The sequence below is a fragment of the Apium graveolens genome, chromosome 11 (genome assembly GCF_009905375.1).
Source record: "Apium graveolens cultivar Ventura chromosome 11, ASM990537v1, whole genome shotgun sequence".
Taxonomy (NCBI): domain Eukaryota; kingdom Viridiplantae; phylum Streptophyta; class Magnoliopsida; order Apiales; family Apiaceae; genus Apium; species Apium graveolens.
In genome coordinates this window covers 80,508,124-80,534,575 of record NC_133657.1, presented here as the reverse complement: position 1 = coordinate 80,534,575, position 26,452 = coordinate 80,508,124, and the positions used below count along the sequence as shown (strand labels likewise).

Genomic DNA, 26,452 nt, shown 5'->3' with positions numbered 1-26,452 from the left:
CATGTTATCTTCAGACATGTCTTGCACAACACACACAACACACCATACGCTACACAATAATATAGAGTATCAAATAGTTACTTATAAATAATAAGAACATGTAATCAAACACTACACAATATTATGGAGGAATGGATAGTCAATTACCTCGATCACAGAAATAAATAATATACATTAAAGCACATATTCAATCCGCAACCAACTAAACACGCAACATCTAAAATCTCAAACTTTTCCACAATTACAATTTTGATCAGATCTAAATATAGCCTTTTTGGCCCTCTAAACGACGTTTACTTGAAAACACGAACTACGAAAGTTGTAGAAAACGAAAAGATCTTTTTGAAAAGTTCAGAATTTACGTGAATTTTCTACGAATGTTACATGACTATTGATTTTATGAATAAAAGCCATACGAATGTTAATAATAAAGACGAGAAATATGAATATGATGTATTTATAACGATATAAAATCTTAAGTGATAGAAGTTTATTTGAAATAATAATTGGATGAATAAATATTTCAAGTACATATAAAAAAGACATATACACAACAGAGACGAATTTTAGGGGGAAGAAAAGAAAACTAGGAGGTGCTTTGTGTTGAATATTCAATAATTTGTACAAGAGAAATATCATGATCCACAATAAATCCCAAAGAGTGGTTGGGTGATCCACGTGGCACCAAAGTAGCTTCCTCATCTTGAAGAAACCCCCCATACCAGAAACCAATCCAAAGTTTTGTAAATCAAAGAATGGTGAGTGCAGCAGCAGCGGCAGCTATAGCTTCAAACTGTTGTGTTGTGAAACACACACTTAAACAAGTCAACAACAACAACAGTACTTTTCTTGGAGGTTGCAGTTTGAAGAAATTTTGTAGTAGTATTAGTCCGTTATTAAAACCAAGCAAAAAGTCAAGCAGATTGGTGGTTGCTTCTTCTTCAGACAACAACACAAGTACTAAACTCACTCAAGGCAGTGGAAGATTTTATATCAATATCACCGGATTTCCCTTCCCTCTTGGTCCTTTTCTCAACAGGCGAACTATCAGAACTGAGGTAACTTTACTTCCCTCTCTTTACTGTATTCTTTTTTACTTCCGCCCCTTCATTAGTCATTACGTTTACAGACACAACCCGAGGTCTAACTAGCTCCAACGAGGTCTTAACTGGATCATATTACTGGATTGTATGAATACTTTTTTGTCAGACAACTACAAGTAGTTTTTATTTAGAACAGGGAAGTTACGGTTGTAATTATTTTAAGTGATTTTCCAAAGTTGATTAGCGTTACAAAATATATGGTGCTCAACTGCCTATATTTAGGAATGCTCTATTGGAATGCTTCCAGTTTTTTGCTATTTTTTTCTTGGAATTATAGTTAATTACAAATTATCAATAATCATGCACAAATGCCTTCACCTGTAAGCTTCCGTTCATTTGCTTCTATGGATCCGCACAACACGCAGGCATAGTCAGAGGTCCCATTGGAGAACAGAAAGTAGGTAAAATGTCAAAACAAGGGCACTACCCAGCTGCACTACATATGGCACCATTATATCAACATTCAGGGCTCTTGTGCTCCAATTGTTAAGTAACCAGTCAATCTAAAACCCTACCTAAACCGAGCTTTAAACCGAGCTCTGATATCATGTGAAGTAACCCGTCCGTCTAAAACCTGTTAAGTAATCAGTCCGTCTAAAACTTTAAGGTGGTAGAGGAAGACCCCAACATGATCTTATACTCTTCAACACCAATGTATAGTTTTTAAAATGGCACCAAGTATTCTCAAATAAAACAATGTTTGAATTACCTAATCTTTACAGGCATAATCATGTTTGTCACTGTTACTTTAACAATTTATTTGTCTTTAATTACCCACTTGCATCTTTATGTGGCAACTGTAGCAACAATTATATTTGGTTCCATATTCAGCACCAAGTATGGTATTTTTGATATTTTGCATCCATGTTTACCACCCAAATGGAGTAGGGTATTTTTTCTTGGATGCTATATTATAGAAAAAGCACCACTTTTAACACCACCACTGGACTTGCTCTTAAGGTATTTCCATTTTAACCTTGTGCTTACTTAAAGCATTAAGATGCAATGAATAAATTACCTGTCCTCTTTACACATCTTACACTTAGACATACACACTTTTGACATTCAGGGACCAACAATAATGTAATATTTTTTCTCACCATAATCCGGGGTTTTTAAAAGTATAGTAATGTAAATTTACAGAAAGGAAAAATGTTAGACAGATGAAAATTTTTGCACATAAAGCAATTTTGTTCAAATTATGTGTACACAACCAAATGTCTTCCTTTAATGCAGGCCTTAAACCTGACATCAATCTCAAGAATATAACTAGTGAGTATTGTCAAAATTAATGCTTTGATTTGATTTATTTTTCTTAATAGCACTTCAATCTCAGGCTGTAAAAAATGTCATATGGCTCTTCGAACAAGAGCAGGCGCTGGGATTCAGCAGTGTATCAACAAACATTCGCATGACTGTCATCAAACTTAAATCTGGAGGATTGTGGATCCATGCGCCAATTGCTCCAACCAAGGAGTGCATTGAGGTATACCTATAATTTTAACATGTTACGTACTCCCTCCGTCCCATTCAATTCTAAAGAGTTTTTTTCAATGCTCGGCACACATTTTAAGGTGAATATAAAGCATACTTCCATAATTTATTTTACAATTTTCTTTTTTTGTATTAAACTTTGAAAGTTAAATTTTTATTTAGAAAAAAAAAAATTAAATTTGTTTATGAAACTATACTTTAAAGGAGCGTTAAAATGCGTGCCGAGCCCCCCCGTCTCCCAATGTATACTAAATGGGACGGAGGGAGTAGTACTTTTCATACATTATATCAAAAGTCGCTTACTCATTCAAGAAAAAAATTCAAAAGCATAACATGAAAGAATCATGTGACTCGGACTTTCATGTTTGACAAGTATTCAGAATGGTGAGATCTGTTTATATACTTTGGTTTTTGGGGAAGGGGTGGTAATACCTTAGAAAGATATCCAACATCTCATCCGTGCACCATTTTGTTGCCATACTTTCATGCTAAATTGTGCATAAATCCGTAATTTGTGCCATACTTGTCAAGGTGCATAGGCAAACCCAAGGCGGTAGCGAACCGCCTGGACTCCTAGGCAGCAAGGTACTGTGTGGGTGTCTTTAAGGCGCTACTAGAGAAAGGCATAAACTGTACATTTTATGTAGACAGTTTTTGTTTACTTTAATCAGTAATTAAATTACATACTATGTCAACAAATTGTTTATTAATTTTAATAATGATTTTAGTAATGTATGACCAGTTTAATTTATATAAATTAAATAGAATTTATTAGTTTTTGTTTTAAAATTTTGATATTTGAGACTGTTGCTATGACAAAAATGGTTCACATAAATAGTACGAATGTTGCGACTAAAGTATACATTGTAATGAAAATAAACCAAGTCAAATAATGGATTAGAAAAGTAGTTAATTATTAATATCTAGATTATAACGGAACGCCTGATTCACCTAGTGTAAGCCTAGGCGTCCCTGATTCACCTACCACATCAAAATCGAGCCAGGCTGCACGCGGCACGCCTATCCATTTATGACCGTCTTTTCACCTAGGCGACGCCTTGACAAAGATGTTTGCGCCAGCATATTTGTCAAGTATCCGGAATTTACAGGTTTTTAGGATAATTTGCTGTTTAAAACACCTCAATCTATCTTTTGCTCATGTACTAGGTTTTTTTCTTTTTATGAAGTGTATTCCAGTTTACTGCTTTTGGGCGAAGTTCATTAGGTCCACTGCTTTTGTGCAAAGTTCATCAGAATGTTGTACTTTATGGTTAAAGTGATTTATTTACCTCCACAGCTAGTGAAGGAGTTGGGAGCTCCAGTAGAATGCATCGTCCTGCCTACATTTGCTTACGAACATAAAATCTTTGTCGGTCCATTTTCCAGAAAGTTCCCTCAAGCTCAGGTATGGGTGGCACCACGGCAATGGAGCTGGCCTTTAAATTTGCCCCTTGAGTTTTTCGGTATTTTTGGTTCCAAAACAATTAAGGATGACGATTTTTCAACTCCATGGGCTAATGAAATTGAGCAAAAAGTTCTGAGTTCTCCCGAAGTTGGTAATCAAGATCTCTTCTAGCTTGACCTTTCAGACCACTTTTTATGTCTTTTTTTTTGGTCTAAAGGTTCCTATTCTGTACTATTTCAGGAATCGGGCCATATGTGGAGGTTGCATTTTATCATAAGCCCTCCAGGACACTTTTAGTGACAGATGCTGTAATTTTTGTTCCAAGGCAACCACCAAGTTGTATTAGTAATGAATCACTCTTATCGTCAGCAAAGAATGGTTTGGCAGTAAGAATTCTAAGCAAAGGGAAGGAAGTGTCTGATGAACCAGTCATCGACAACAAAATGAACCGGCAAAAAGGTCAGTCATGTGCTTCTTAGAAGTTCAAATCACAATCAAATTTATTACCTTGAAACCACCACTCTAAATCTATAAGTATACATACATGTGATCTGATATGGAACCTTTTCTTGGGGCAGGGTGGGAGAGAATGGTTCTCCAAATACTTTTCCTAGGGCCATCAAATCTTCTTGAGCCCAATGCCAGCTTTGCTCAAATGTCGCAGAAGCTGATTGTTTCACCAATTGTTAAAACATTAGTTTTCAGCAAAGTTCCTGAAAAGGTAAGTACATATAATCCAGTTCAAAATTTCATTAGATTAAATTAGTATATGGTGTACTGCTTGCTTGCTGCCTGCCTGCCTGCCTCAGTTGGTTCCCTATTCATGTTTGAAGGACTACTATTTATACTATCATGGCAATTTCACACTGATGTAAAATGTAATCATGCTAAAGTACTTATGGTAAATGGTGGCTATGAAAAAGTAAATACTTACTATTTATATTTAAGAACTTTCTTGAACCTTTCAGGTGAAAGACTGGATAGACGGAATCGCAAGAGACTGGGCGTTCAAAAGAATAATTCCTGCTCATTTTTGTGCTCCAATAAATGCTAGCAGATCAGACTTTGTAGCGGCCTTTGCATTTCTTGATGACCTTTTGGATGATCGTTATGTAACTCGGCCTTCACTGTCTCTTCTCTTTGCATCACTAATGGGAAAGGCTGCTAGTTTCTTTCCTCCCGATGACATGAAAACGTTGTCATCTCTAGACGATTTTTTAGTCTCGGTTGGAGCAGTGAAAAAAACCGTTTCTGGTCGAAAGCGATAATTAAATAGAAGTAACACAAATTAGTCTTAGTCAAGGTTGAAACTGATAGAGAGTTATTAAGCAGAAAAGGACCTTTGTTAAACAAGGATAAGTTACTAGCTTTTTTATTATATGTGAATACATATACAAGGAAGAAAACTAAGGCCATGTTTGCTTTGGGGAAATAATCTCATCATTAACAATCTTGTGAATTCTAATCCTTTAAGTTATTTTATCCTGTTTTGTTTTGAAGTATTAACCGGTCATTTTCTACACTTTTTCACATATATCATATACAAGTTATATGATTTTTATATAAGATATTACTAATTTCTAATTACCTTATTCAATCTAAAATTATTAAAAATGCATAAATAAAGTTGTAAAGATTTATAATCATAATATTCAATAAAGTAAAATTTATATTATTTTTAATATAAGTAATTTTTAATTAAAAATGTTAGTTTTTGAGGTTCACAATCTTGGTAGCTAAACTTAACCCAAGCTTTTAATGTATGGAATAAAGTCCTCATTTTGTAAGATGTTAGCAAAATGTCAATTTCAAAATTCATCAATTAACATTGACTCATCGTAGTTTTTAAAATATTGAAAAAAAATCACATATTTGATTGATCATTCTCATTTTCACTTTATAAAACACTTTTGTTGTAATATTTTAGTAAATTTATAAATCTGAAATAGTAACATTGAATTATACAATTAGTAAAGATAAAATCATACAAAATCATATGTAAATTATTATTTGTTAAATTTTCGATTAAATGATATTGGTCTCATTTATTTATATAATAAATATCTTATTTATGTATATTTAATCATTATTAATATCTAATGAGCCGATTGATTATCAAAATAACATATATTTATAAGTATTCAAAAATTGTAATTATCTAAAAAATAAATTGCCATTATTTATATATTGTAGTTGTTGTAGCATTGACAGACCATCCATGCTCAATTTTACTCAGTTGAGCGCTAATCATGGTCGGGACATAAAGATAATTTATATATTGTAAATATTAATTATTGATATTTACGAGATTTTTTTAAGAATTTGAAAAAAAAGAGTACTACATCTTCATTCAAATTGTTTTCAAGTTTACTTTATGATTATAATCTTTCTTTTTATAATAATTTCATAACATTGTATATTATTTTCCTAAAATTAAATATTTTCAGTTCGATAAAATTTAATAAATATTAGTTGAACTTGTTAGGTCTTTCCAATTATCGACCAATATAATTTTTTCTTTAAATAGAATAATTTATTAAATTAAATGGTACAATATAGTATAATTTTACCTCATATTCATGAAAAACTTGAATATTAAAGTAATTCAAATTATTTTTAAGAAGTTTTCTAGCATTAAATATTATTTTGGTAAAATTAATATTGCACAACTTAAATAAACTTTGCTTTAAAGGATTGATTTCTTTAATTTTTCTAAGTTATATATATATATATATAATTTTGCAAAATTTAAGATTTCATTCTAAAAAATTTGAATATTATTGTATTTTTAATAAATTATTCAAGAAATAATCTATATATATTAATATGAAGATTCATGAAATGTTTTACCATTTTCTAAATAACATAAATTTATTTAAAAATCTTATTTTTTATAATTGTAGTTTATTTTTTTCTAAAAAGAATCAAATAAAGTAGTTATTTTGGATCATCTCTTTACAAATTCACCATTAGTGAAAAATGTTATAAGCCTAATTCTTTCTTTAAAGGTAAAATATGAAAGATAAATTGATTTAGTATATCATCGTACCTTTTAACGGATCTTTGTGACAACTCATGTCAAATTTCAAATATTTTTAAAAATCGGGCCAAGTCTCAAAAACAGTAATGTACTTCTTGCAATTAAGTTAGTAATTTTGATACATTTCATGAGTTGACATAATCCTACAAAGATCTCAATTGATTGCCTGAATTCGTAATTTAACTTTAACAATCTTGGATTGTGACGATGTATTTTCTGCCAGGTTTGAAAAATGGGCCAAATTCTCTTTTCAAATTCGAGATAAACTGAAACATACTGACTCTTTATAATTCTATCCAATCCAAATGTTTTGTACATATATAGATTATTTGTATATAAATGTTTATATATATAGATATATATTAGGATTTTTTTCCCTGCTTCGCAAGGTGGGAGTAACAATTTTTGTCGTTAATATATTTTTTTCCTTCGTAAGAGCTTATAATATTAAAAAAGAAAATTTTAATAGACTAAAAGCTACGACCTGGCATCCCATATATGACATGACATCTCAAATTAACCTCCCGTCGTCGAACGACCTGCCACCAATTGGTGGGAAAAAATAAAAACAAAATATGTATCATGCTTCTTCACCGAACAAATAGTGAGCGTAAGTAAAGGCAGTCAGACGTGAATAAAATGCATAAAAAAATTTCATGACAACTAAGTCACAAAATAGATGCCAATACAGAACATCCTTATGACATCTTAATGCAATAAACAGTTGCAGGATCATGGAGGTCACTATAAAAAACAAAGATGAGATCACTCTCACTTATAAAAAAAGTCTCCATGAAGTGGAAAGCCTATAGTCCCTAAAAAAATAAGTATCAAATTAACACAACAGTCTAAGCTACATAACAAATTGAGCAAAGTTGTAGGTTCCCTTGCTGACTACAGAGGGATTATGTAAATTAGCAGAATGTATATGTACTTATGATAACAAACAAATATATCTCGCAGTTCAAATTAGTTACCGTGACGTCCCTCAATTCCGGTGATTTGGATTTGACGTCACTAACGCAAAACCTTTTTAAAACATTTTTGAAAGCTTGTATTTTTGTAAACATAATAAAAATCAAAGTATTTAAAAACCTGAACATTTGAAAAGAATTCAAAAGAAAATAGTTTAACCCCTTAAAAACAGGATCGCATACAGGTTACAGTATTGAAATTAGAATCAACCACCATTATTAATCAACAAAATCTTTTACAACTTCAAGTCATCTTCGATGAGAAGAATCACGATTACTTTATTTACAAACCTAATTTATAACTGAATCTCAGTGAACAATCCTAACTCGAACCTTCTTCCTCCCATTTTCCTGGATACCAACTTTGACCTTTGGATAACTTAACCATTCTCACTTCTTTGCCTAGCCTTAGCTTTCGAACTCAAGCAACACATCTTTAAGCCTTACTGAAATGGTTATAAGAAAAGTAAGGATGAGCAACAATGCTCGGTAAGTACCAATATAACAACAATAATAGTTTATCAAGATTTCATAAGCATGGGATATTAAGCAAAAGATTCATCAATCTTTGAATCAATTGAAAACTAGGAAAATTCAATCATTCGAAAGAATTATAAAACTGGACTTATCTCATTTTAACTAAAATCAAGGTTAGGCTGCTGATCAGTCACACACTAACCCCGAACATGGCACACAGCCGTGTTCTCTATACTGGATTCAAGGCACACTTTGGCCTACAATTGACCACGTATCTGGTCCACATGTTTTACAAAACAATCCAATTCTAATAATTCAATTCAAATAAAACATTCATATTCGTAAACGAAATCATAATCAACAGTTGTAAAAATATTTAACTAAATTAACATTGCATTTGAAAATCAAATCCTGCATAAAAGAGTTTTAACTTTGTAAAAACAAGGGTTTAGTATTTCTGAAACGGAATCAGGTAAGCAAGGGTGTGTATTCGATGAATGAAAGGTATCTGGTGACATTGAAGTGGTATCGTAGCATAGGATAAGTGTTTGGTTTTTCAGAAGTTGAAGGTAGAAAGAAGTCATGGGTTTCATTCTCAGAAGTAAATGTTTACCAGGTGTAGTTCACCACATGAAACATAATACCATAATCATAAAAGAAATGTCAAATATTTGCAACATATGTTAGTAATATATTGTGAACTTGATGATAAGTTAAACAAAACACCTTAATAGATTTAACTTAGTGAAATTTATAGCACTCGACGGATGATCAAATATAGTCCCGACGGATGAACTTTATAGTCCCGGCGGATGACAAATTGACATCCATCGAGTGAGTAGCTTATGTAACAAATAAGAACTGGAGCACATTTCTGCAAACAACATGTATTAGTCAAGTAGATTGCTTAGGGTTCTGTAAGTCATGTTGACTACTAGATTGATATGCAGAATAGATTGACGACGGATGATCAACAAAGCTCCCGACGGATGATAAGCATAGTCCCGACGGATGATCAAGTTCAAATAGCCGTTGACAGTGACAACACAGTCACATGCGTTGGGTGTTTGCAAAAGGAATGTGGAAGCTTATTAAGCAGAAATTTGAGAACAAAAAAGCATTACCATTTCCATGTAATTGTGAAGATATTCAAAGATGCTGGAATAGAGTAGTGAAGCAACATGGAATTAGACTATATATGTTTTGTTTTATTATCTTGTCTTATTGCCATGTAAACTTGGTGATATATAAACCAAGTGTAGCAAGTAGAATAATTAACTAAGCAAGCTTATTTTCAGAGAAACATATCAAGCCATATTCTGTACGCATTTCTCTGTAGTTTAGTTGTTTAAACTTGTAAACAGCTGTGAGCTATTCAAAGCTTCACAGAGTTCTCAATTTGATATATATATATATATATATATATATATATATATATATATCTGGTGGAAACTTTCAAATCCACCAGAAAGTTTTAAAAGCCTGTGTTTTTATTACTTAATGTTTTGATCTCTATCATTCTTTTATTCCGCACAATTGCTAATCAAACACTGTTATATTTATCAAGTTAGAACATTCTTTAAATTTTAAAAAGTAGCCAGAATTACATTCAACCCCCTTTTGTAATTCTTGTTTTATTATTAGGGAATAACAATTGGTATCAGAGCAAGCTCTTGAAGAACAAAGAGTATAAAGATCTCAACAAACAACAAGATGAACAAAAAGGATGTTGGAGTGAAGATCTCATTTCTGGACAAAGACAACTATTGGAGATGCATCTACATCTTCTTTCTCAAGATGGGGCCTATGTGGATTACATAGAGAGAGGTCCTCATGTACCAAAGAGAGCTGCAACTGACAATTAACCATCTGTTCCAAAACCTAGGCATGAATGGTCAGATCCTGACATTGAACAAGTCAGGAAGGATAATAAGGCCATAAATATATTGTTCAATGGAGTTGATGGTGATATATCTGATAACATCACTAACTGTAAAACAGCCAAAGAGGTTTGGGACACAATCCAGATTATTTGTGATGGTACTGAGCAAGTAAGGGAAAATAAGATGCAGCTACTGATTCAGCAATATGAGCATTTCCACTATGAAGAAAGTGAGTCTCTCACTCATATTTTTAGTAGATTTCAAAAGTTACTAAATGCTCTGAAGTTGCATGGAAGAGTCTATCAAATAAAAGACTCTTATTTCAAGTTCCTTAGATCTCTTCCAAAGGAGTGGAAGCCAATGACAGTCTCATTGAGAAATTCACAGGATTACAAGGAGTTCACCTTGGAGAGACTGTATGGCATCCTGAAAACCTATAAGCTTGAAATAGAGCAAGATAAAAGGATGGAGAAAGGAAGAAAGAAAGGAGGGTCCATAGCACTGGTTGCTGAGTTAGAAAAGGAGAAAGAGGTGAAGGTAGAAGCTGTTGAGTCTACATCAAAGGTCTGTGAAAGCAAGGGTAAAAGGCTGGTAGCTGAAAATGAAGATCAATTGAGCCAAGATGACATGGATGATATTGATGAACATCTAGCATTCTTATCCACAATATTTTCCAAACTCAAATTCAAGAAAAATTTTGGAGCAGCTAAGCCAAATAGAAATATGGTTGATAAGTCAAAATTCAAGTGTTTCAAATGTGGCTTGGCGGGTCATTTTACCAGTGAATGTAGAAATTCTGATTCCAACAAAAAGAAGTTTGAGCCTGTTGATTATAAACATAAATACTTTGAGTTGCTCAAGCAAAAGGAAAGGGCTTTTGTCACACAAGAAAATGATTGGGCTGCAGATGGATTGGATGAAGATGAAGAAACAAGCTATGTCAATCTAGCCCTAATGGCCAAATCTGATGAAACAGAAACAAGTTCTTCAAGCAATCAGGTAATCACCACTAACCTAGCATATTTATCTGAAGTTGAGTGTAATGATGCAATAAATGACATGTCCACATAATTATATCACCTACGTGTTACATTTAAGTCTCTCACTAAGGAAAATGCAAAAATTAAAGAAAACAATTTGTTTTTAAGTGAGAGGAATAATGTGCTAGAGTCTCAGTTTATTGAATTTGAGAAATTGAGAATTGAGTGTAAGATTGCTAAGGATGAATTAATTGAGTCCTTGAAGAAAGAAGAGATTTTAGAGAAGCAGTTTGAACGAGAACAGGAAGTGATTAAGGCATGGAAATCATCTAGAGATGTCCATGCTCAAATCACTAAAGTTCAAGGTATTGAGTCCTTTTGTGATGCAGCTTGGAAGAAGAGTAAAGAGAAGCTTGAGTCCAATTTGGTTGAAGGATTGTTTACAGATGTGGACTCGACAGATGATGAAAATCATCCATCGGATAATTAAAAGGATTATCCGTTGAGTGACAAAGAGCCACATCTGTCGGCTGTGAGTAAACCAGTTAGCAAAGCTAAGCTAGCTAAGTTGAATGAGAAATATGGATCAGTTTCTAAGAACTTTATTCCAGGAGAATCAAGTCAAGTCAGGAAGGAAAAGAAAGTTAATGTTGGTCATCTGTCTATCAAGCAATTGAATGACAGATTGGAAAAGATTGAGGTTAAAATAGAAGCTAAAAAGAAAAACAATAGAAATGGGAAAGTAGGAATCAAAAAACATAACAACTACACACCTGATAAATATGCACCAAGAAAAATCTGTGTTAAGTGTGGTAGTGTTAATCACTTGTCTATTAATTACAAACTTGCTATGCCTACTTCCATGTCTGCACCCTCTTCTTTTCCCAACATGACTGCCATGCCTACCATGCCTATGAATGCTATGTCTGCTCAGAATATGAATGCACAATTTGCTAATATGCCATTTGCACCTAATCCTTATTATGCTGCATTTAGTATGCCTCAAATGCCATTTAGCATGCCTTACTGGAACAACATATTTGCAAATAACATGCCTTTTCTTGTTAATAAAAATGTGCATGATAATTCTGTTTTAATGACTGGTTTCAAAGGTCCAACTCAGATGACTAAGGATGAATCAGAAATTCCCAAGTCAAATGAGATCAAATCTAAGAAACCAAAGAATAAATCTAACAAGGAAGGACCCAAGGAAACTTGGGTACCAAAATCAACTTGATTTGATTTTGATGTGTGCAGGGAAACATAAAAAATTTTTGGTATTTGGATAGTGGTTGCTCAAGGCACATGATTGGAGATCCTACCCTGCTCACTGAGTTCAAGGAAAAAGCTGGCCTAAGTATCACTTTTGGAGATGACAGTAAGGGTTATACTGTGGGATATGGCTTGATTTAAAAAAATAATATCATGATTGAAGAAGTTTCCCTAGTGGATGGTCTTAAGCATAATTTGTTGAGTATCAACCAGCTTTGTGATAAGGGCAACTCAGTTACTTTCAATTCAGAAGCCTGTGTTGTGACATATAAAAAGAGCAACAAAGTGGTTCTCACTGGAGTGAGAAAAGAAAATGTGTACTTAGCTAACTTTAACTCATATAATGTAGAATCAGTCACTTGTCTTCTCAGTAAAGCAAGTCAAGATGAAAGTTGGCTATGGCACAAGAAGCTGTCTCATCTAAACTTCAAGACCATGAATGAGCTTGTCAAGAAAGAGTTGGTTAGAGGCATTCCTAAAGTGGATTTTACTAAGGATGGATTGTGTGATGCCTGCCAGAAAGGAAAGTAGATCAAAGCATCATTCAGAAAGAAGCTTGATTCAACAATTGAAGAACCTTTACAATTGTTGCACATGGATTTGTTTGGACCAGTCAATGTGTTGTCAATCTCAAGAAAATTTTTTTGCCTAGTAATTGTGGATGATTTCTCAAAATTCTCTTGGACATATTTCCTAAAGTCCAAAGATGAAGCTAGTGAAATCATCATCAATCACACAAGGCAAGTCAACAATCATCCTGACTTTAAAGTAAGAAGAATCAGGAGTGACAATGGAACTGAGTTCAAGAATTCTGTGATGAGATCATTTTGTGAAGAGAATGGGATTATGCATGATTTTTCTGCAGCAAGAACTCCACAACAAAATGGAGTAGTGGAAAGGAAGAATAGATCTCTTATTGAAGCTGCAAGGACAATGCTTGAAGAATCAAAGTTGCCAACATATTTTTGGGCTGAAGCTGTGAATACTGTCTGCTACACTCAGATTATCTCTTTGTTTAATCAAGCAAAGTGCATGACACCCTACCAATTTTTCAAGAATAGGAAGCCAACTTTAAATTTTCTTCATGTCTTTGACTGCAAATGTTACATCTTAAGGAATCAAACTGATCAACATGGAAAGTTTGCAGATGAAGGAATTTTTGTTGGATATGCTGTGAGAAAAGCATATAGAGTCTACAATTTAAGAACTAACATTGTTATGGAATCAGTACATGTTGTGTTTGATGATAAAAAGATTGAAGGACTGCAAGATGGAGATTTCCATGAAAGCCTCAAGTTTGATGATGTGGAGATGGTTAGTGATGACAGTGATGATGAAAGTGATCAAGAAACAGTTACTAAGGATAATACAGAAAAATCTACAACTAATGAAGCACATAATTCAACATCTGTCGAGTTACATAATGCTTTATCCGTCGGGAGACAATCTGCCTTATCCGTCGGGAGACAATCAGCTTCATCCGTCGAGATACAAAGTGCATCATCTGTCAGAATAATGAGAGAAGCTAAGAGTCAGAACAGATCACCTATAGAAAGTACCCTTTCTCAAATCAAAGATTCACAAACTCAGGGGGAGTTTGTCATAATCAAAACTCAGTCACATATCAAGACAACAATGAGGCCTCTTCATCTAGAGCTAATCTATCTCAACAAAGAAAATGGACTAAATATCACCCTTTTGAGCTCATCATTGGTGATGCATCTTCTATAATTCAAACAAGGAGATCAACTCAAGAAGAATGTCTATATAGCAGCTTCCTTTCTAAGGAAGAACCAAAGAAGGTAGTGTAGGATTTTATACATCACAGAAGCATGGTAAAATAATTTTCTTGATATAAAATCCAAATTAAAGGCATACAAATCGTGATTAAATCATAAGGGATCGTTTCTAACCTTTAAAAGCGATCCAAGAACGACGAGCGGAGATACCTAGCAGCTGCTCCTCAAGTGTGAAGCACTTCACCGGTATCCACCAATAGATCAATGTGATGGAAGAGGATGGGGTGGGAGAATTAGGGTTTTCTTAACTTTTTAGGTTGAGGCAAAATAAGGGTTTATAATAGTATATTTATAGGCAAAATTTTCAGCTGAAAATTTTCCCATAAAATATTATTATTATTAACCCTTTATTCTTATTAACCTATTAACTAATAATTAAAGCACCTTTTAATTATTAATCTTTTTTCTAAACACTTTAAAAATAATTCTCTCACTTTATTTAATTTCCAAAATTAAATTCTTAATTAATAGTATTAAGAACTTTTCTTAATTAATTTATAATTAATTAAATCTCATTTAATCAATTATTAAATTTGCTAATTAATTATTTATTTCACAAATAAATAATTACCAGCCATTATTAATTAATTCCTCCACCATTAAATCATTCTCTTTTATGGTGTGACCCTGTAGGTTCAATATTAAGCCGGTAGTAGAAATAAATAATAATAAAACTATTTTATCATTATTTATATAATTTCTCTAATTCATTAAATATGATTAATTAATTAATCATATTTATTATACATCGTGAGGGATACTTCTCAGCATATCGCGACTATCCGGATAATACGAATTCACTGCTTAGAATACCAAGAACCCATTCAGTGAATAGTTATCGTACAATTAATTCCTTTGACCCTACAATGTCATGATTAAATACAAGGCATGGAACTTGTGTCAAACCTATCTTATTTAATCATATGCTTTCCCATTCACTATGCTTAGTTCTAATTAATGTAAATTAGAAACTCCTTTCTAATTTCATTCACTCTGGCCAGAGATTCCTGAACTAGCATAAGTGGATCAGCATTGAACATTCTCTTCCTTCACTGGAAGGGGTAGATCCTTTATTGATCATACACTATCTTCGTGTACAAATTCCTATACCCAGTAGAGCCCTTATAATTGTCCCTAGAGACTAAGAACTAAACCAAAGTATAGTTCAGTATACACAAGATGACTATGATGACCTCAAGTCTAAGGATACTTGTACAACTATCACTATGTGAACATCTGCTGACACGTGAGTGAACTCCATCAGTTGTTCAGCTGTGTGTGTCATGTTCAGTGAACTTATTCTATAATAAGCACCTACATACTAGCTATAGTGTCACCATACAAATGTCTATGAGAACAGACATCCTTCATAATGAAGCAAGCATAGTATGTACCGATCTTTACGGAATACTAATTACCAGTTAGTAATCCTACGACCAGGAAATATTTAAGTTCAGAGTTATCATCTTTTAGGTCTCATTATTATGATCTCATCATAATCCATAAAAAGCTTTACTCTAAACTATGGTATATCTTATTTAAACACTTAAATAGATAAAGCCCGCAATAAAACCAAAACAAGCTTTTTATTAATATCAATGAAATCAAAACAGATTACATAAAAGTTATTCCTAAATCATCATACATGATTGGACTTAGGACACATCTCTTCAATCTCCCACTTGTACTAAAGCCAATCACTCTGGTATCTAATACCCATCTTGTCTTTATGACGATCAAAGTGACTTTGAGAAAGTGGCTTTGTTAAAGGGTCTGCTATGTTGTTATGTGTGTCAACTCTCTCGATTTTGACGTCTCCTCTTTCAACAATCTCCCTAATCAGATGAAAGCGCCACATGACATGTTTGGAATTTTTATGAGACCTAGGTTACTTGGCTTGTGCTATTGCTGCGTTGTTATCACAATACAACACAATAGGCTCTTCAACGCTAGGAACAACTCCCAACTCAGAAACAAATTTCCTCATCCAAACGGCTTCTTTTGCAGCCTCACTTGCAGCTATATATTCTGCTTCCGCTGTGGAGTCAGCCGTTGTAGACTGTTTGGAACTCTTCCAACTAATCGCACCACCATTCAGAGTAAACACGTACCCTGACATGGATTTGCTATCATCACTTTCTGATTGAAAACTAGAATCAGTATAACCCTCTATTTTTAACTCAGATTCACCACCAAAAACAAGAAAAATGTCCTTAGTCCTTCTCAAGTACTTAAGGATGTTCTTCACTGCTTTCCAGTGGTCTTCACCTGGATTGGACTGATATTTGCTCGTCACACTAATTGAATAAGCAACATCAGGCCTAGTATACAACATCACGTACATGATAGATCCTATTGCTGAAGCATAAGGAATCTTACTCATACGCTCTCTTTCCTCAGGTGTCTTAGGAGACATCTTTCCGGAAAGGGACACTCCATGGCTCATCAGTATGAGACCTCTTTTGGAGTTTTCCATGCTAAACCTTTTAAGCACTTTCTGGATGTATGTACCCTGGGTAAGACCTATCATTCTTCTAAATCTATCTCTATATATCTTCATACCGAGAATGTAGGATGCTTCTCCCAAGTCCTTCATGGTGAAGTTCTTCGATAACCATACTTTGACTGATTGCAACATCGGTATATCATTTCCTATAAGAAGTATGCCATCCACATACAATACAAGAAATGTTACCGCACTCTCACTAACCTTCTTGTAGACACATGGTTCATCTATGTTTTTGATAAAACCAAACTCTTTGATTGTCTCATCAAAATGGATGTTCCATCTACGAGAAGCTTGCCTTAAACCATATATGGTTTGCAGCAGCTTACACACTAGGTGTTCATTTCCCTTGGAAAGAAACCCCTCTGGCTGTGTCATATACACTTCCCCTTCAAGTTCCCCATTGAGGAAGGCCGTTTTCACATCCATTTGCCAGATCTCATAGTCGTAGTAAGCAGCAATCGCAAGCAAAATCCGAATTGATTTTAACAGGGCTACAGGCAAAAAAGTTTCATCAAAGTCAATCCCTTGCCTTTGTTTGAATCCTTTTGCCACGAGCCTGGCCTTATAGGTCTCCACCTGGCCATCTGCTCCAATATTTCTTTTGTATACCCACTTGCACCCAATAGGCTTAACACCTTCAGGCGCCTCAACCAGAGTCCATACTTGGTTGGTATACATAGATTCCATTTCGGATTTCATGGCACTATGCCATTTCTCTGATTCAATACTACTCATAGCCTCATTATAGGTCACAGGGTCGTCATTATCAATGATTGACAACTCATTGTCATTCTCAATGACAAGGCCATAATACCTCTCAGGTTGGCGAGACACTCTCTCTGACCTACGAATGGGCTGTTCCACAGGTTGTTCAGTCTGAACAGGTGTTTCCACTTGATCCGTAGTAGTTTGTGCTTCTTGAACTTCATCAAGTTCAATTTTTCTCCCACTGTTTCCTTCAAGGATAAACTGCTTTTCCAAGAAGGTAGCATGTCTGGAGACAAACACCCAATGATCGGTGTAAAAGTAATACCCTAAAGTCTCTTTAGGATATCCCACAAAATTACATTTTACGGATCGAGATTCCAGCTTATCTGGGTCAATTTTCTTGATAAAAGCTGGACATCCCCAAATCTTAACGTGTTTAAGACTCAGTTTCCTTTCTTTCCATATCTCATATGGAGTTTGAGGAACAGATTTGGAAGGCACCTTATTCAGTAAAAATGCTGAGGTTTCTAATGCATAACCCCATAGGAATACTGGAAGATTCGCATAGCTCATCATGGACCGAACCATGTCAAACAAAGTTCGATTTCTCCTTTCAGATACCCCATTCAACTGTGGAGTATATGGAGGAGTCCACTGGGAGACTATACCATTTTTTTGAGATAATCTAGAAACTCTCCATTCAAGTATTCACCACCTCGATCTGATTAAAGAGGTCTAATACTATGTTTGGTTTGTTTCTCCACTTTATGCTTATATTCTTTGAACTTTTCAAAGGCTTCAGACTTGTGTTTCATCAAATACACATATCCGAATCTAGATCGATCATCTATGAAAGTAATGAAGTATGAAAATCCACCCATGGCTTGCATAGACATTGGTCCACATACATCTGTGTGTACCAGTCCTAGCAAATCTGCAGCCCTCTCTCCATGTCCACTAAATGGAGATTTGGTCATTTTACCCAATAGACAAGACTCGCATGTAGGATATGATTCAAAATCAAAGGGGTCAAGTAACCCTTCCTTATGTAATGTCCGCAGTCTATTTTCACTAATATGACCAAGTCTGCAGTGCTACAAGAAAGTGAGATTTTCATCATCCCTTTTTCTTTTATTAGTTCGTTCAATATGAAGTAAATTATGCTCTTCGTCACATACATACAGACCATTATTTAAAGTACCACTTTCATAAAGAACATTATCTCTAAGAATAGAACATTCATTATTCTTTATAATAAATGAAAAACCATCCAAATCCAACGTAGGAATAGAAACAATATTCCTCACAATAGAGGGAACGTAATAATAATTATTCAAAATAATAGTCTTGCCCGTAGGCATATGTAAACTAAATGATCCTACAGATATGGCGGCAACCCTTGCTCCATTGCCCATACGTAGATACACCTCATCTTCTTCAAGAGTCTTACTTCCCTTTAGTCCCTGCAACGAATCGCAAATGTGAGATCCACAGGCGGTATCTAATACCCAAGTAGAAATTTGACTTAGTGATATATTAACTTCAATCATGAACATACCTGAATCAGAAGCGGTAGTCTCACTACCCTTCTTCTTCTTCAATTCTGCAAGGTAAACCTTGCAGTTCCTCTTCCAGTGCCCCACCTTGTTACAGTGAAAGCAAACAGCTTTACTCTTGGGGTCTTCAGCTTTTGTTGGAACCGGTTTTTTCTCACCTACTTTCTTCTTCTTGGAAGGGTTCTTCTTCCTTTTCTTAGGATCGGAACCTTCACCAATTAGAAGAACAGAACTCTTCTTAGGGGGAAAATTCGATTCCGCAGTCTTCAACATGTTGTGGAGTTCAGTCAGGCTAACATCCAGCATATTCATGTGAAAGTTCACAACAAAATGTGAGAACGAACTCGGAAGTGATTACAAGACCAAGTCTTGGCTAAGCTCCCAATCCATGGCAAAACCAAGTTGTCCAAGATGTTCAATCAAATTGATCATCTTAAGTACATGGTCATTCACAGATGATCCCTCAGACATCCTACAACCGAACAACTCCTCCGATATCTCATATCGAATTGTCCTCCCTACCACATCATACAACTCTTATAGATGCATAAGGATAGTGTGACCATCCATATGCTCAAGTTGCTTCTATAGCTCAATGTTCATGGAAGCTAGCATGATGCATTGAGCAACATTTACATCATCTATCCACTTACGATACACAACATGTTTATCATTATGTGCATCGCAAGCAGGTTCAGTAGGCTTAGGTGAGTCAAGCACATATTCCAGCTTCTCAACCTTGAGAACAATTCTCAAGTTTCGAAGCCAGTCAGCAAAATTAGGACCAGTCAACTTGTGAGCATCTAGTATACTCCGGAGTGATAGTGCAGAAGACATAACGTATATAGTAAATCTGTAAATGATGAACACATAACAACACTTAGCAAATATTCAATTTCATTTCAAAACACTATATGAATCGGGTCTTTATTCATAAGTGGCTCCCACTAGTGTATCTAATTTATACAACCCCTAAGTGAAAATTAAGCATTCATAATGCTAGTGGGAACAGGGATCCTACATTCCATCACACAACCTCGGCTGTAGCACGAAATGTCATGTGATGTTCAATTGGCAGACAAATCTTGTCAATTATATCTTATGTTATTCCCTAATAAAACTTTAGCCTCTTGAATAATTGAGTCACGGCTGTAGCACGACAAACTCAATATTCTAAGTCAAGTCTAACCCACAGATTAATGTTTTGTTCGAAAAATATAGATTGAATTGTCGTGTCGTAAGAAAAAAAGAATCGGGCAAGAAATTTTGTACAATTGAATCAGTCTCCAACGGCCCACGGCTGCAGCACGTAACGACCTTTAGATTCTAATTCAATGTACACATCTCTATGTAATAGACAAGTATTTCTTATTTCAAAATCAAAACCCTCGGCTGTAGCACGAAACGACAATGATTTAAAAATAAGAACTACTTTCTACCATGTTGGAAGGCTTTGACCGATACAAGCCCGTTGTGTCATTGTCCAATTATTACTTGATATTATTTAATTTTAGAGGGATTATATTATGTTACAATCATAATCATATTATAAAGAGATTCTTTCTTTTAAATTAAATATTTCAAATCAATAATCGATAATCAGATGATTACCAGATCGGGGGGAGAATTGTCAAGAGGCGTCACTTAATACCCCTTTCTTACAGATAGAAATATGCTTTTGACAGAATCATCCTTTCTCTCAATATTGAAAATTCATATTTAATTACGTGTTTCATAAACATAAGAATCTCATGATTGTATTCATAATATTATTGTTAAGGCAAGAAATGATTCATATTCTAGATTTTCTAGAGCACACCATATATTGATTTAAGTCCACCTAAATCTATCATCGCATGGTAAACATAGGCATATATCTCATATATAAAAATAAATAAACAATTAAGCATGCAAGCAATTATCATGTCACACATTGATATAATGATGTATGAATTTATTATAGCAATTAAAATAATTAAAACATGATTTCAAACACTTTCGGGAATATAAACAGTTCAAAACTTTTATATAAAAAATATTTGACAACTCCATTAGATCCGTCTCGGAAAAACGAATCTAACGATATATTGCACGCCCAAAACGGAGTTACGAAACTCCCAGAAATCAAATTTGAAAATAACAGATGGACTATAACTAGGGCTGAGCAAAACCGAACCGAAACCGAAAAACCGAACCGAACCGTGCTAATTCGGTTCGGTTCGTTCCTAATTTTTTCAGAAATTCGGTCTATTCGGTCCGGACCGAATAGACCGAAATAAAATTCGGTTCGGTTCGGTTCTTTTAACAAATATTTCAGTCCGGACCGAATAGACCGAATAAACCAAATAATAAAGGCTATATTTTCATATTATATACATTTTACATATATCTTAAAAATTATAATCATAATTTTTAATTTTTAATTATATTCATGGACTACTAGAACTCTACATAGCACAATACTTTAATTATATTTTAAATTTTATAATTTATGATTTAATTTTTAATGCAATTTTCTTTTTGAAATTTTTTTCGGTCTATTCGGTCCAAAACCGGACCGAATTATTTCGGTTCGGTTCGGTCCGGTCCATAATATAACTTCGGTCCGGTTCGGTCCAAGAAGAAATGACTATTCGGTTTTTCGGTCTATTCGGTTCGGTCCGGTTTTGGACCGAACCGACCGAATGCTCAGCCCTAACTGTAACGCATTACAGGAACTCGTTACAAGCCCTGTAACGCATTCCGGGAATGCGCCAAAGGGTGTAACGCATTCCTGGAATGCGCGACACCCTTGTCTCCGCGTTCCTGCGCTTGTCAGAACAGTCGCCGCCTTATCTTGCACAGAAAACCGTGCCGCCCTCCATCAATCATCAGGGAGCATTACTAATTCTTTAATTCCAGCAGTAAACAAATATATATACTATATATACATATATTTAATTACGAATTTAATTAAAACAATTTCAAAAAATCATAATAATTAATCCACATATCAGAAAATCATGAAAAAAATACCCAGACGATCTACAACACATGTAGAACCCAGATCTATAGTCAAAATAATTTTGAGAAACAATTTATAATCAATAATAATTAATCCATGATATAACTTGCAAAAATCATAATAAATTCATACAATATCATAAAATTCTGAAATTTTTATCACAAATCTATATGCATACAACCTATTCTCTGATATCATTGTAGGATTTTATACATCACAGAAGAATGGTAAAACAATTTTCTTGATATAAAATCCAAATTAAAGGCATACAAATCGTGATTAAATCATAAGGGATCGTTTCTAACCTTTAAAAGCGATCCAAGAACGACGAGCGGAGATCCCTAGCAGCTGCTCCTCAAGTGTGAAGCACTCCACCGGTATCCACCAAGAGATCAATGTGATGGAGGAGGAAGGGGTGGGAGAATTAGGGTTTTCTTAACTTTTTAGGTTGAGGCAAAATAAGGGTTTATAATAGTATATTTATAGGCAAAATTTGCAGCTGAAAATTTTCCCATAAAATATTATTATTATTAACCCTTTATTCTTATTAACCTATTAACTAATAATTAAAACACCTTTTAATTATTAATCCTTTTTCTAAACACTTTAGAAATAATTCTCTCACTTTATTTAATTTCCAAAATTAAATTCTTAATTAATAGTATTAAGAACTTTTCTTAATTAATTTATAATTAATTAAATCTCATTTAATCAATTATTAAATTTGCTAATTAATTATTTATTTCACAAATAAATAATTACCAGCCATTATTAATTAATTCCTCCACCATTAAATCATTCTCTTTTATGGTGTGACCCTGTAGGTTCAATATTAAACCGGTAGTAGAAATAAATAATAATAAAACTATTTTATCATTATTTATATAAATTCTCTAATTCATTAAATATGATTAATTAATTAATCATATTTATTCTACATCGTGAGGGATACTTCTCAGCATATCGCGACTATCCGGATAATACGAATTCACTGCTTAGAATACCAAGAACCCATTCAGTGAATAGTTACCGTACAATTAATTCCTTCTACCCTACAATGTCATGATTAAATACAAGGCATGGAACTTGTGTCAAGCCTATCTTATTTAATCATATGCTTTTCCATTCACTATGCTTAGTTCTAATTAATGTAAATTAGAAACTTCTTTCTAATTTCATTCACTCTGGCCAGAGATTCCTGAACTAACATAAGTGGATCAGCATTGAACATTCTCTTCCTTCACTGGAAGGGGTAGATCCTTTATTGATCATACACTATCTTCGTGTACAAATTCCTATACCCAGTAGAGCCCTTATAATTGTCCCTGGAGACTAAGAACTAAACCAAAGCATAGTTCAATGTACACAAGATGACTATGATGACCTCAAGTCTAAGGATACTTGTACAACTATCACTATGTGAACATCTGCTGACATGTGAGTGAACTCCATCAGTTGTTCAGTTGTGTGAGTCATGTTCATTGAACTTATTCTATAATAAGCACCTACATACTAGCTATAGTGTCACCACACAAATGTCTATGAGAACAGACATCCTTCATAATGAAGCAAGCATAGTATGTACCGATCTTTGCGGATTACTAATTACCAGTTAGTAATCCTACGACCAGGAAATATTTAAGTTCAGAGTTATCATCTTTTAGGTCTCATTATTATGATCTCATCATAATCCATAAAAAGCTTTACTCTAAACTATGGTATATCTTATTTTAATACTTAAATAGATAAAGCCCGCAATAAAACCAAAATAAGTTTTTTATTAATATCAATGAAATCAAAACAGATTACATAAAAGTTATTCCTAAATCATCATACATGATTGGACTTAGGACACTTCTCTTTCAGGTAGAAGAAGCTTTGTTGGATCCTGATTGGAATTTAACTATGCAGGAGGAGCTAAACCAATTTGAAAGGAACAAGGTATGAAAGTTGGTACCCAAACCTAAAGAAAAGAATCCAATTGACACCAAGTGGGTATTCAGAAACAAGATGGATGAAAATGGCATAGTGGTCAGGAACAAAGCTAGATTGGTTGCTAAGGGCTACTGTCAACAAGAAGGAATAGATTTTGATGAAACTTTTGCTCCTGTTGCAAGACTTGAAGCCATCAGAATTTTTGTAGCCTATGCAGCTCATGCCAATTTCAAGGTCTATCAAATGGATGTCAAAAGTGTCTTTCTGAATGGAGATTTGGAGGAGGAAGTCTATGTCAGTCAACCTCCTGGTTTTGAAGATCCAAAATTTCCAGAATATGTCTATTATCTTTTGAAAGCACTTTATGGACTGAAGCAAGCACCTAGAGCCTGGTATGACACTTTATCAAAGTTTTTTTTGGAAAATCACTTCACAAGAGGTACTATTGATAAAACCTTATTCTTTAGAAATGTTAATGACTCTAGTATACTTGTTCAAATTTATGTAGATGATATTATATTTGGATCTACATATGGAAAACTTTGCAAAAAGTTTGCCAAATTGATGCAAAGTAAGTATGAAATGAGCATGATGGGAGAACTATTGGTCTACAAGTTAAGCAAGTTAGTGATGGAATATTCATTAGTCAAACTAAATATATTCATGATCTTTTAAAGAAGTTTGATATAATGGATTGCACATCTGGAAAAACTCCAATAGCCACTACAACTAAACTTGAATTAAATACTACTTAAAAGTCTGTGGATATTTTAAGCTATAGGGGCATGGTTGGCTCACTTCTATACTTAATAGCAAGTAGGCCAGATATAATATTTGCTACTTGTCTTTGTGCTAGGTTTCAGGCTGATCCTAGAGAATCTCACTTAGTAACTATAAAGAGAATTTTCAGATATCTCAAGGGAACACCAAAACTTGGCATTTGGTACTCTAGAGATTCTGGTTTTGATCTAACTGGTTATTCAGATACAGATTATGCAGGTTGTAAAATAGACTAGAAAAAGTACAACAGGAACCTGTCAATTTCTAGGGAACAAGCTTGTGTCCTGGTTCAGTAAAAAGCAAAATTCAGTTTCTACTTCGACAGCTAAAGGTGAATATATTGCTGCTGGTAGTTGTTGTGCACATATTTTGTGGATGAAAAAACCAATTGTTGGAATATGGTCTACAAGTGGACAGAATTCCCATTTTCTGTGATAACACAAGTGCAATTGACATCACTGAAAATCCAGTACAACATTCAAGAACAAAGCACATAGTCATCAAGTACCACTTCATTAGGGAACATGTGATGAATGGTACTGTGGAACTTCATTTTGTATAAAGTGAAAAGCAGCTTACAGATATCTTTACCAAGCTACTTGATTAATCAACCTTTTCAAGCAAATATTCTCTCTGCAAATTTCCATATCTTAACAATGGCACCAGTAGTCAAAATCATGTCCCAGTCTGGATTCATCTATGAAAAGAACAACTTCGTAGCTCTTGTGAACAAGGAGATTCCACAATCTGGAGACTTTCACAAAATGATGGACTTTGTGAAGAGCAGCTGCAAACTCAGTTATGCTTTTCTGGAATCACCCACAATCTACTGTGAAGTTGTGGAGGAGATAGGGACAATTATTGTGTACCAATCTTCTGACAAGACCATAACTTTTTCTCTTAAAGGTAAGCAATTCTGCATTAATAGTGACATTATCAAAGCATGCTTTAAAATTCCAGATAACACTACTACTGTTCCACACACTGATGATAATTTAGTTACCATGCTAAATTCTATGGGCTATGCATTTTCAACTTCTAAGTTAAGTGAGATTAAGAGGCTAGGTCTTAGAAATGAATGGAGCTATCTGTGTGATGTGGTAACTAAGATATTTTATGGTAAAGTGAGTAATTTTAATTCTGTTAATATTTCTATGCTTAACATGCTTTATATGCTAGTTACTGATAAGTACTTTAACTTCAGTGACTTGATCATGTTTGAGTTAGGTTATAAGTTAGGGGAACTTAATAAGAGAGGCAAAAGTGTCTATTATGCTAGATTCTTTATGATGCTTGCTAACCATCTTATTGAGAAAATTGATGTTGAGAACCCAACCAACAAACTGAATTGTTGGGTTCAAGAAAGGAGAATCATTGCAGATCTCAAAAAAGCAAGTCACCACAAAGAGGTGCCCCTCTTCTACTCTCTAATCATGGAGGGCCCTCAGGTAAGTGAGGTAAGCACCACTGTCTCCACTCTTCCAACCTCATAAATTTATTTGCCTTCAAGTGTAGCTATGGCATCTGTGTCAT

At 34.2% G+C, this 26,452-nt stretch overlaps 1 protein-coding gene across 2 annotated transcripts; it reads left to right on the top strand.

Annotated features, from left to right (window-relative positions):
• Positions 1–579: 579 nt before the first annotated feature.
• On the top strand, positions 580–5,504 carry LOC141697718 (uncharacterized). Of its 2 annotated transcripts, none has more exons than XM_074502221.1 (6): positions 580–1,058; positions 2,440–2,589; positions 3,895–4,153; positions 4,243–4,461; positions 4,581–4,723; positions 4,971–5,504. In XM_074502221.1, exons 1-6 carry the CDS (start codon positions 756–758, stop codon positions 5,268–5,270), a joined length of 1,374 nt encoding a protein of 457 aa, XP_074358322.1. In that variant the 5' UTR covers positions 580–755; the 3' UTR covers positions 5,271–5,504. The 2 variants fall into 2 exon arrangements, with proteins under 2 accessions (XP_074358322.1, XP_074358324.1); XM_074502223.1 differs by having other exon boundaries at positions 923–1,058; positions 2,426–2,589.
• Positions 5,505–26,452: the final 20,948 nt, after the last annotated feature.

Excerpts from the sequence above, each read along its gene's own strand:
- LOC141697718 (XM_074502221.1), top strand. The coding sequence starts at position 756 with ATGGTGAGTGCAGCAGCAGCGGCAGCTATAGCTTCAAACTGTTGTGTT. Across the intron at positions 4,154-4,242 it reads TCTGAGTTCTCCCGAAGTTG|GAATCGGGCCATATGTGGAG; the intron begins GTAATCAAGATC and ends GTACTATTTCAG. Across the intron at positions 4,724-4,970 it reads TCAGCAAAGTTCCTGAAAAG|GTGAAAGACTGGATAGACGG; the intron begins GTAAGTACATAT and ends TGAACCTTTCAG.